The following is a 12,762-nucleotide window of genomic DNA, read 5'->3' as shown; positions in this document are numbered from 1 at the left end:
CTTTATGGTGTCTTCAGTCAGGGTCAAATATATCACAGAGAACGGGACTCAGCGCGGCCCCATCCAGTGGAATGATACTTCTCAATTAGCAAGGACCTGCAGTGATTAGGTGCCTGGATGAAGTTTATGTGATTCTCATTTCAAGTTTCTCGCCAAAACGATATGCACTTCACCGTGGAACGCTACAGGAAGTGACATAGCGCGCTCCGAGTCCAGCGGTTCGCATTACTTTCTTAACGTGCAGCAGCACGCCAGAGACAGCGGGGAAGGAAGAGAAGACGGAAGTAGGATCATGGAGCTACGGGGGACCTCCAGTCCATCACCATCCAGTATTGTCCTGGGGCCTACGAGGATTGTGTTGTCCCACTCCAACAGGAATGGGAGCAGCATGCAGGGAAGGAAATCACCAGTGACCGATCCCAGGCTGCCCGGTTACTGAAAGGTATGAAAAAGGAGTGACTGTTGCCTGGCCACTGCACCCCCGGAAACCTTCATACCTAGGGACAGGGAAAACACTAAAGGCTATGTTCACACATTGCGTTTTTTCTGCAGCAAAACCTGTTAGCTTGGCAGTAAGAAATTTGCTGCGAAAAAGCACGTTTTGCTTTGTTGCTTGGTTTTTGCTGCTTTTTGTCATGCTACATTTGTCTCTTGTGCATGCTGATAAAGTTTAGTGCAAAATAAAACAAAAAACACTGATTCTACTTAATCAGTTTTTGGCACCAAAAATGCAGCAAAACGTTATACCTGAGTTTTTTCAGGGGTTTTTTCCACCACCCATTTCATTCAATGGGTGAAAAATGCTGGAAAAAAAAAAACACTGAAAGTGACATGCTCCATTCTGCAAAACCTAAGGTTTCGCACAAAATACTGACAAAAAAAACAAGCTGTGAGCGTGAGATTTCTGAAATATCCTCGCCATAGCTGGTACTGCAAAATGCAGCTAAAGTTAGCATTTAAAAACATTGAAAAAAAATAAATAAACACATACGTGTGAACATAGCCCTTCCCTCCATACTTGGGGTCTTTAAATCTCTTGGCATTTCCTGTCACTAATTTAAGTAGGATAGGGAGGCAACTTCATATGGTGCTGTTGTGCAGGGGATTAGAGAAAAAATGATTAAAAACCTTTTTCTATACAAAAGACCTAGCAGTTCACTGAATGCCTAGCTCACCTCGCCCACACTACTGTTTAGCAGATTTCTGTGTACACTGTGTATAGGCATAAAACTGACAGTGGTAGTGGCATGGTTTGACTAGAACACTACACAGCAGCAGGTTTACTAGTCCTCTAAGTCAGGGGTGGGGAATCTTTTTTTCTGCCAACGGCCATTTGGATATTTATACCATCCTTCGGGGGCCGTACAAACTCCACCCACAAAGTAGACTCTGGCACTGGTTTCAGGAGGTAATCTTTCATCGCATGCCCTTCAGTGTTCAGTAGTGAACTCTGCGTGTGTGTGCTAACAGAGCAAGAAAAAATTAATGAGCTTGTGGCAATCAAAATACAACTCCCTGCTCAAGAATGTGGTCCCTGAGAATCTGCTCGGGGGCCTGATAAAAGGTCATCGACGGCCATAAATGGCCCTGGGGCCTGCGGTTTCCCACCCCTGTTAAGTAAAACATCACCAGAACCAGGGTTTCTGCCCCTACATCATACTGCTCTCAGAGTAGGTAGGTAAACATCACGGAAAAAAAAACAGACTGAGGCTATGTACACACGTTGCGGATTCGTGTGCGGATTTTTCCGCACCGTTCTTGAAAAATCCGCAGATTTCCAGTGTTTTTTGTGCGGATTTCACCTGCGGTTTTACACCTGCGGATTCCTATACAGGAACAGGTGTAAAGCACTGCGGAATCCGCACAAACAATTGACATGCTGCGGAAAATATAACGCAGCGTTTCCGCACGGTATTTTCCGCACCATGTCCACTGCGGATTTGGTTTTCCATAAGTTTATATGGTACTGTAAACCGCATGGAAAACTGATGCGAATCCGCAGGCAAATCCGCAAAGTGTGCACATACCCTTACTAACACCAAGTCAGATTACTAATGCACTATCAGGATGCAGAAGACAGGGGCAGCACAGGTGTAAAATACTGATAAAACATTCACAAACCTAACAATTTATGAAGGGGGTGGCTGCCTAGTATTTAAATTGCACACAACGCCAGTCACACAGATAGGTGTCATGCACAGTGTCTGGCTTACAGCCTATTGATGACGCCCATACTATTGGATCAGGCAGGCTGTCTAACACTATATAAGTGCACCCCACAAGGACAGCCCCCGTACACCCGACCAACACTAAAGGGCCTGGCTTCATCCTGCATAAAGATGGAAAATAACATATAGGATAAAATACTGAGGTACTGGTTGATATTTTGGTCAAAATACGTAAGCTCGCACTTCAAGGGCCCTCATACTTGAGAGTTTTAACACTAAAATAAAAATCAGCAAGAGATTGTATACAGATGACACAATGTGGCCCAGTAAGTGAAGCATCACTGAAACCAGGGTTTCTGCCCCTACATCATGCTGCTCTCATATTAGGTAGCAAAAATCTGGTGACACATTCTCTTTGATTATCAGCATTTGGTAAAGGACATCACCCTGTGAAGGCAAAGAGTGAGAAAGCGAGTAAATCCGCAGAGAATATATGTATATATAGAAGAAGCTTTCCTGCTATGGAACAGATACACATTTTCAAAATTCTGTGTATCAACATCAATGATAAACAAGGCTGAGAATGGGTGGAAACAAGCCATATTGAATGTTCATGAAAATGAGTGAATCACAACTTACCAATGTACCATAAGGGCCAGCAAGAAATGTTATAATATGTACTAAATATTTTCCCAGTCCTGGAAGAAATACATAGTCAAGTAAAAATACTAGAATTTTCAATTATAGTGTGCATGAGATAAACAATGCTAAAATAAAAATCATATCATGCTAAAAACCATTTAATGAAACCTCTGCATGTGTATATATCTAAACATTTTACATATCCTGTTAGTGGTTTTCTGGGCACACAGATTATTAAAGCATATTAGAAATATCAATGTATTTGTGGTCAAATTTCTGCTGATTCCAAGCGGTCACAAGTGGTGATGAAACCAAGAATGCTGAATGTAATAAGAATCTGAAATAGTCGCACTTGTAATGTAGTGACAGCTAATCCTGCAGGGTGGGCAAATTACAGATAGAAAGTCCTAACATATGAGGCGGGTTCATAGATCGCTGGTAAAAAGTAGTTCTGCAATATGTAGATTAACCACCCTGACAAAGGTAAAACAGCATCTTTTCGAAAACTGGATATTTTCTTGTGGTTCCTTCAGGCCATCATACTTTCTAGTGAGTGACGTCACACGCCATCCTCCAGAATTTCCACAATTGGTTACCAGGGGTGCTAATAGCAGGAGCCCCCAACTCACACATGGGACTATCCAGCAGAGGCTCCCTCAGGATCTTGAAAGGTAATGTGGATTACACATTATATAACCACTCTTTACCAGCCATATATGAACCTGCCACACACGGTAGGACTTTCTATCTGTAATTTGCCCACCATGCAGGACTAGCTGATACTACTTTGTATAACATTCTTATTTCCATTTTTGGTGTATCAATCGCTTTATTAGAAAGTGCAGTGATAGTCATTTCAAATTCACTTTCTATTTTCCATTTGAGGGGTATACACTGGGCTTGTATCGGACCTCCAGCAGCTGCTATACATGTTTCTCAAATACTATAAATACATACAAGTAAACACACAGTGTATGAAGGTGCCAGGGTGGTTCGGGGACTCATTACTAAGACAGAAATAAATATATCTTTAAATTTGTTTGTATGATTTTTTTTTTTACTTTTAAACACTTGGGAACTTGGATCTAAAAGTGGTTTTCGCTTGATGATCATTTGGTGCTTTAAAGGGCCACTGTCACCCCCTCCAGCCGTTATAAACTAAAAGAGCCACCTTGTGCAGCAGTAATGCTGCATTCTAACAAGGTGGCTCTTTTAGTTTTTGGTACATTTATTCCCAAAATAAAGCATTTTATAACTTCTCCAAAATACCTGTCTTTAGACAGGGAGGCAGGTCCTCACCCCCCTGCTTGAAACGCCACACTGCCGTCACTTAAATCTTCAGGGGCGCCGCACCCTCCACGCTGTTTTCCCATGAAATCCGGCGCCTGCGCTGTTTAGTACTGTCTGGTGCAGGCTCAGTGAGCTCTGGCCGTCTGACGTCACAACCAGGCTTGCAGACTGCGCCTGTGCGGCCACCCACCTTGGGAATCCCTGCCCCGCAGTGTGCATAATGCATAACACACTGCGGGGCTAGGATTCCCAAGGTGGGTGGCCGCACTGGCTGCACAGGCGCAGTCTGCAAGCCTGGCTGTGTCGTCAGACGGCCAGAGCTCACTGCGCCTGCACCAGACAGTACTACACAGCGCAGGCGCCGGTTTTCATGGGAAAACAGCGTGGCGGGAAGGCGCCCGGCGCCCCTGACGATTTGAGTGACGGCAGTGTGGCGTTTCAAGCATTGGGGTGAGGACCTGCCTCCCTGTCTAAAGACAGGTATTTTGGAGAAGTTATAAAACGCTTTATTTTGGGAATGCACCAAAAACTAAAAGAGCCACCTTGTTAGAATGCAGCATTACTGCTGCACAAGGTGGCTCTTTTAGTTTATAACGGCTGGAGGGGGTGACAGTGGCCCTTTAAAAACACAATGTCTTAGAGCTCCAGCAAAGTAAATGGGATTTATAGAAATCTCATGCCACTGTGATTTTTTTATGCTGTGTAACTAACCAGCGTTGCATTCTTTAAATCTGCAATAGGTCGATTTCTCTTGCAGTAAATATGCATTTTATTTACAAACTCTCTGATAGATTTGAATAAGATGAGGAACATCTGCAGGTAAAAAAATGCAAATGCCTTTTTTAGTGTGTTACCAGAGTGAACACACACTAAAAATGCATGTAACCCACATAAGAGAATCAGAGTTTATCAAAGCTAGGTAATAAGAAGTATCCAAAAACAAAGCAGTTTTAAACATGACCCAACACAAAAAAGACAAAAGCAGCAGAAAAAAAAAACGTGGGGTGAGGGGGTCACAGGGTTTATTAGGAAGGTAAAAACGGTTGTACATTTTTAGTTTTACTCACATTTCTGTATAAATCATTCCTGCCAGAGACAAATTCAAAAGTCCCCAGGCTAAGACAACGTTGCGGGCATGCACCTCTCTTCTCATCTTGATGGCTGAATCAATAAATGATGTAGATGGACTTTGCTGCGCAGTCTTCACTCCTAAGAAATAGTTTGTAAACAATGTTATTACAATCCAACAATGCGGTACATCAAGTGCCCCAGGTATAAGGTGTAAAGTATAGCACTTTAACTGTGCCGGTTTAGTGGGTGAACACTGGTTTGGCAGATCCTGACATGTGTATGGTCCTATGAAATTCAAGTGGCCTCCTTATACAGTCACCGTGACGCCCCTCTCCCCCCACTTAAGCAGCCACCGTGCTGCCCCTCCCTTACACAGACGCCATCCCTCTCCCCTCCCTTACGCAGGCGCCGTGCCGCCCCACTCCCCTTATACTTGTAGATTGTGAACCCTCGCAGGCAGCGTCCTCTCTCCTCATGTACTAGTCATGACTTGTATTGATTAAGATTATTGTACTTGTTTTTTATTATGTATACCCCTCCTCACATGTAAAGTGCCATGGAATAAATGGCGCTATAATAAATAATAATGCAGGCGCCATGCAGCCCCTCTCCCCTTATACAGGCGCCATGCCGCCCCCTCTCCCCTTATACAGGCGCCGTGCCACCCCCACTCCCCCAATACAGGCGCCGTGCCACCACCTCTCCCCTCATACAGGCGCCCTGCCGCCCCCTCTCCCCTCATACAGGCGCCCTGCCGCCCCCTCTCCCCTCATACAGGCGCCGTGCCGCCCCCTCTCCCCTCATACAGGCGCCGTGTCGCCCCCTCTCCCCTCATACAGGCGCCCTGCCGCTCCCTCTCCCCTCATACAGGCGCCGTGCCGCCCCCTCTCCCCTCATACAGGCGCCGTGCCGCCCCCTCTCCCCTCATACAGGCGCCGTGCCACCCCCACTCCCCCCAATACAGGCGCCGTGCCACCACCTCTCCCCTCATACAGGCGCCGTGTCGCCCCCTCTCCCCTCATACAGGCGCCCTGCCGCTCCCTCTCCCCTCATACAGGCGCCGTGCCGCCCCCTCTCCCCTTAATACAGACGCCCTGCCGCCCCCTCTCCCCTCATACAGGCGCCGTGCCGCCCCCTCTCCCCTTATACAGGCGCCGTGCCACCCCCTCTCCCCTCATAAAGACGCCGTGCCGCCCCCTCTCCCTTCATACAGACGCCGTGCCGCCCCCTCTCCCCTCATACAGACGCCGTGCCGCCCCCTCTCCCCTCATACAGGCGCCCTGCCGCTCCCTCTCCCCTCATACAGGCGCCGTGCCGCCCCCTCTCCCCTTATACAGGCGCCCTGCCGCCCCCTCTCCCCTTAATACAGGCGCCCTGCCGCCCCCTCTTCCCTCATACAGGCGCCGTGCCGCCCCCTCTCCCCTTATACAGGCGCCGTGCCACCCCCTCTCCCCTCATAAAGACGCCGTGCCGCCCCCTCTCCCTTCATACAGACGCCGTGCCGCCCCCTCTCCCCTCATACAGGCGCCCTGCCGCTCCCTCTCCCCTCATACAGGTGCCGTGTCGCCCCCTCTCCCCTCATACAGGTGCCGTGTCGCCCCCTCTCCCCTCATACAGACGCCGTGTCGCCCCCTCTCCCCTCATACAGTCGCCGTGCCGCCCCCTTTCCCCTCATACAGGCGCCGTGTCGCCCCCTCTCCCCTCATACAGGCGCCCTGCCGCTCCCTCTCCCCTCATACAGGTGCCGTGTCGCCCCCTCTCCCATCATACAGGCGCCGTGTCGCCCCCTCTCCCCTCATACAGACGCCGTGTCGCCCCCTTTCCCCTCATACAGACGCCGAGTCGCCCCCTCTCCCCTCATACAGACGCCGTGCCGCCCCCTTTCCCCTCATACAGACGCCGAGTCGCCCCCTCTCCCCTCATACAGGCGCCCTGTCGCCCCCTCTCCCCTCATACAGGCGCCCTGCCGCTCCCTCTCCCCTCATACAGGTGCCGTGTCGCCCCCTCTCCCCTCATACAGGCGCCCTGTCGCCCCCTCTCCCCTCATACAGGCGCCCTGCCGCTCCCTCTCCCCTCATACAGACGCCGAGTCGCCCCCTCTCCCCTCATACAGGCGCCCTGTCGCCCCCTCTCCCCTCATACAGGCGCCCTGCCGCTCCCTCTCCCCTCATACAGGTGCCGTGTCGCCCCCTCTCCCCTCATACAGGCGCCGTGCCGCCCCCTTTCCCCTCATACAGACGCCGTGTCGCCCCCTCTCCCCTCATACAGACGCCGTGTCGCCCCCTCTCCCCTCATACAGACGCCGAGTCGCCCCCTCTCCCCTCATACAGGCGCCCTGCCGCTCCCTCTCCCCTCATACAGGTGCCGTGTCGCCCCCTCTCCCCTCATACAGACGCCGTGTCGCCCCCTCTCCCCTCATACAGACGCCGTGTCGCCCCCTCTCCCCTCATACAGGCGCCGTGCCGCCCCCTTTCCCCTCATACAGGCGCCCTGCCGCTCCCTCTCCCCTCATACAGGTGCCGTGTCGCCCCCTCTCCCCTCATACAGACGCCGTGTCGCCCCCTCTCCCCTCATACAGACGCCGTGTCGCCCCCTCTCCCCTCATACAGGCGCCCTGCCGCTCCCTCTCCCCTCATACAGGCGCCGTGTCGCCCCCTCTCCCCTCATACAGGCGCCGTGTCGCCCCCTCTCCCCTCATACAGGCGCCGTGTCGCCCCCTCTCCCCTCATACAGGCGCCGTGTCGCCCCCTCTCCCCTCATACAGACGCCGTGTCGCCCCCTCTCCCCTCATACAGACGCCGTGTCGCCCCCTCTCCCCTCATACAGGCGCCGTGCCGCCCCCTCTCCCCTCATACAGGCGCCGTGTCGCCCCCTCTCCCCTCATACAGGCGCCGTGTCGCCCCCTCTCCCCTCATACAGGCGCCGTGTCGCCCCCTCTCCCCTCATACAGGCGCCCTGTCGCCACCTCTCCCCTCATACATGTAAGTATATGGCCTGTTTTACTGCCTCCTTATTTGCCCCCTGAACACTCCAGATACAGGATGCACAGCACACATGTATGATTACCCAGCATGGGATCCAGGAAGGGACTGTTCTTGCTACTGTCAGCCATGACTAGAGCTTAATAAGCGGCTACACGCGTCAGTCACGACTGAGGAAGAGAGGACGTTAAAAAAAAAAGTTTCCTTCACACAGTTAAGTGGTATAACCGATAGAGGGAAGCTCCGGTAAGGTGGCCGTCATGCTCCTGCAACACTGCTCGGTTGTACAGACAGAACCCGTGGACGTTAGAGAACTTCCCGCCGACCGGTGACTGCCGGCATGGAGCGCAGCTGTGGGTGTGACGTCAGGACACGTGAACGGGAAGAGGCGGGGCTTATCGGGTACGGCGCTGTGTGTGTTGCTGCTGTGGTGGTGATAAGAGGACTTGTTCTCACGTACATGGTGTGACGCGCCTTGTGTCCCCCACTAGTTGTCAGGGGGCTGTTCTTGGAATGAGTCGCAGTTTATTATCTGTAGGGGTCTCGCTGCCTGTGTGATCCAATACAACAAACCGTGCACAAGGGGCTTCAGCAGTTTCTTCTCATGACTATTGTGGATTGTAGTTAGGTGGTGTCATCTGGCACCTAATGGGCGTCACAGTGCGCACCCTAGGGTGGTGTCATGGGCATACTGATGGGCCACTGAGCTCAGGTATCACCAGATAAGGAGGAAGCCTTCATCAGCGTCTGTGCACTCAATGCTGCCCCAACTAGCCAGGAAAGCCGACACCAATGTGGGTGAGGATCATGCCCTGGGATAACACTGCTGTCCAGGGTGACCCATGCTGGCACACGGTGTGGCTCATGAGATCAGGGCTGCCACTAAGAATTTCAGAGCCCCATACTGGCAACATTTTTGGGGCCCCCTTGAGAGTCCGCCCCTCGAACCGTCCACAGTCCCACCGCCTTCTCCTGGAAAAAAACTACAGCAGCACCTCCTCCCCAGCACATATTGGGGCTATGTGCACACGTTTCAGATTTGCCTGTGGAATTTTCTGCGCAGATTCTGCATCTTTTGGCTATGTGCACACGTTGCAGATTTTGATGCGTTTCCGCAGCGTTTTCGGACGCGCGGAATTGCATCAAATCTGCAGTGTAGTACAGTATCAATGATAGTCAATGGAAATTTGAGAATTGCTGTGCACGTGGAAAAATCCGTGCGGAATCGCTGCTTTTTTTTTTTTCCGCAGCATGTCAATTCTTTGTGTGAAAGCGTTTCTGCAACCATTGACTATACTTTGAAATCCGCACATCAAAAAAACCGCACAACAGCAAGAAATCCGCATCAATTCCGCATAAAATCCTCAAGCATTTTGACCTGCATTTTCTGCCAAGAGATGCAGATTCTGGCCCTCCAATCTATTCTAAACTCTGCTATTCCCCGGCCTCTCCCCTCTGTCAATCCCTTCACTGGCTCCCCATTACCCAGAGACTCCAGTACAAAAGCCTAACCATGACATACAAAGCCATCCACAACCTGTCTCCTCCATACATCTGTGACCTCATCTCCCGGTACTTTCCTACACGCAACCTCCGATCCTCACAAGATCTCCTTCTCTACTCCCCTCTTATCTCCTCTTCCCACAATCGCATACAAGATTTCTCTCGTGCATCCCCCCTACTCTGGAATTCTCTACCACAACATATGAGACTCTCGCCTACCATCGAAACATTCAAAAAGAACCTGAAGACCCACCTCTTCCGACAAGCCTATAACCTGCAGTAACCACCGATCGACCAAACCGCTGCACGGCCAGCTCTACCCTACCTACTGTATCCTCACCCATCCCTTGTAGATTGTGAGCCTTCGCGGGCAGGGTCCTCTCTCCTCCTGTACCAGTTGTGACTTGTATTGTTCAAGATTATTGTACTTGTTTATTATGTATACCCCTCCTCACATGTAAAGCGCCATGGAATAAATGGCGCTATAATAATAAATAATAATAATTCTGTGCGGAAAATTCCGCAGGCCAATACGCAATGTGTGCACATACCCTTTGGCAGAAAACAGGTAAAAATCCGTGCGTTTTTGATGTATTTTTATGCGGATTTTAATGCATTTTTTTTCATGCGGATTTGTACGCGTATTTGAAAGCTAAATATATTATTGAACAGAAAAAAAAAAGAATTGTGATGTCATTTCTTGTCCAACCTCTTAATTAACATACTCCATTGAAGAATAATGTTTACACACACAAAGATAGATAATAGATAAATAGATAATATATAGATAGATCTATAGATAATATTTAGAGCGATCTATAGAAGAACCAATAAAGCGGAGCAGCACAATATGTACTGTCGGGTGCACAGGCCTTTACTGCAATCTATCCACTATGCAAATATTCCAATAACATTAGAAAAAAGAAGGCAGCACTCCTTTCTTTAGGAGAAAATCTGTGATTTACTTCAGACCCACATGGCAGGCGACATTTCGGCTCCTATGGAGCCTTTCTCAAGCAGTGAATCATTTACAATAGTGAGTTTAAATACATGCATTAATTGCTCATACCCTTTATAATCTAAACATGCTTTTTAACAAATTTACTACGTTACATGGTGTTCATAAATTCAATGTGCAACATAATGTGACCATTTCTAAAAAAGTGACGACTCCTAAAGAGTGCCCATTGTGCACTGTGCGCGATACATAATGTAAACAGGACAATCATCTCCCAGATATTATTAATAAAGTGCAGCTGTGCTTAAATATATTGAAAAGAAACTCACCCTAATGGGACTACCACAGAACACATGGAGGACACTACTTTGCAGTTTTCGGCGTGCAGTGATCTTTACTGCGCATGCGCTAATGTTTCATTACGTCTATGGACGCTTTCAGCTAATGCAGTTCAATGTGTGTCAGATACCCATTTTAGTAAATACAAAACCCGGCACTCAACTTTGTGGAGAGAAGAAATGGATAATTTATTGTATCCCAAGAAAAAACATTTCGGTCACACAAAAGGACCTTCGTCAGTAACTGTAAAGTACATATACCAAAACAGTTTATACAATTGGGGTAACACAACCATAAATAAAGATAAAAGTAAACAAGTCAAGCAAAGTATATACAAAACACATACATCAACTCCTGTACATGTTCATGGCGATAGAAACTTGTCTATAGTGGGTGCTGGTAATGGAGAGGCACACATATATAGTGGCACAGTGAGTGAAAGAGAGTGGAAGGGTACGTACCATATATTGGGATAGAAGATGGGAACTAGTGACTATACACGCTGCCTACAGGATAAAGATTGCGGAAAGGCCGGTGAGATTTGAGGATGTGGTAGTGTCAGACAAGGATATTTAGATATAAGCCTACCGGTAATGCCTAGAATGCAACGCTGGTTCATATGAAGAGAGAATATGTACAGCCTGCAGAAAGTATAGTGTAATGTTGTGGGTTCCGGTATGGACATTTATATATGCGGCCAAGTGAGTGTAGGATATATCAAATAATTTACCTTAATGTCGGCCGGCGAGATTGCGTGTGGTGATGGGTTGGGGGGCGGGATTGTGTGTGGTGATGGGTTGGGGGGCGGGATTGTGTGTGGCGATGTGTTGGGGGGCGGGATTGTGTGTGGTGATGGGTTGGGGGGCGGGATTGTGTGTGGTGATGGGTTGTGGGGCGAGATTGTGTGTGGTGATGTGTTGGGGGTGGGATTGTGTGTGGTGATGTGTTGGGGGGCGGGATTGTGTGTGGTGATGTGGTGGGGGGCGGGATTCTGTGTGGTGATGTGTTGGGGGGCGGGATTCTGTGTGGTGATGTGTTGGGGGGCGGGATTCTGTGTGTTGATGGGGTGGGGGGCGAGATTGTGTGTGGTGATGGGTTGGGGGGTGAGATTGTGTGTGGTGATGGGTTGGGGGGCGAGATTATGTGTAGTGATGTGTTGGGGGGCGGGATTGTGTGTGGTGATGGGGTGGGGGGCGGGATTGTGTGTGGTGATGTGGTGGGGGGCGGGATTGTGTGTGGTGATGGGTTGGGGGGCGTGATTGTGTGTGGTGATGGGTTGGGGCGAGATTGTGTGTGGTGATGGGTTGGGGGGGCGAGATGTGTGTGGTGATGTGTTGGGGGGTGGGATTGTGTGGTGATGGGTTGGGGGGCGTGATTGTGTGTGGTGATGGGTTGGGGGGCGTGATTGTGTGTGGTGATGGGTTGGGGTGTGTGATTGTGTGTGGTGATGGGCTGGGGGGCGTGATTGTGTGTGGTGATGGGTTGGGGGGTGTGATTGTGTGTGGTGATGGGTTGGGGGGCGTGATTGTGTGTGGTGATGGGTTGGGAGGCGTGATTGTGTGTGGTGATGGGTTGGGGGGCGAGATTGTGTGTGGTGATGGGTTGGGGGGCGAGATTGTGTGTGGTGATGTGGTGGGAGGCGGAGCTACTGTGCAGGGGGCGGGATTAGCGAGTAATCACGATGCCTCATATATATATAGATGTTGTATGTACTGTATGTGTATATGTGTGTACTTGGTTTTTTTTTACACGAACACAGTAGCGGATGATGGACTACTGTTGTCCCATCATCCGGCTACCTGTCACTGTA

General features: G+C 49.8%; 2 protein-coding genes across 6 annotated transcripts in view; both read right to left on the bottom strand.

Annotated features, from left to right (window-relative positions):
- Window positions 1–8,579, bottom strand: part of TMEM209 (transmembrane protein 209) — a 136,714-nt gene extending 128,135 nt beyond the window's left edge. For 3 of the 4 annotated variants that reach the window (XM_069765377.1, XM_069765378.1, XM_069765380.1), the window contains exons 1-3: window positions 8,238–8,579; window positions 5,168–5,309; window positions 2,808–2,866 (exon numbers count right to left, since the gene is read on the bottom strand). In XM_069765377.1, coding sequence (XP_069621478.1) covers window positions 2,808–2,866; window positions 5,168–5,309; window positions 8,238–8,283 — 247 coding nt within the window. In that variant the 5' untranslated portion in view covers window positions 8,284–8,579. The remainder of the gene's footprint in view (window positions 1–2,807; window positions 2,867–5,167; window positions 5,310–8,237) is intronic. The other variant, XM_069765379.1, reaches the window with a different exon arrangement.
- The window catches only part of LOC138676264 (uncharacterized), a 67,462-nt gene that overhangs the window by 44,862 nt on the left and 9,838 nt on the right, over window positions 1–12,762 (bottom strand). The window lies entirely within an intron of this gene.

The sequence above is a fragment of the Ranitomeya imitator genome, chromosome 4 (assembly GCF_032444005.1).
Source record: "Ranitomeya imitator isolate aRanImi1 chromosome 4, aRanImi1.pri, whole genome shotgun sequence".
Classification (NCBI taxonomy): domain Eukaryota; kingdom Metazoa; phylum Chordata; class Amphibia; order Anura; family Dendrobatidae; genus Ranitomeya; species Ranitomeya imitator.
Note: the sequence above shows the minus strand (reverse complement) of the source record. Positions and strands in the feature narration are given on the sequence as shown.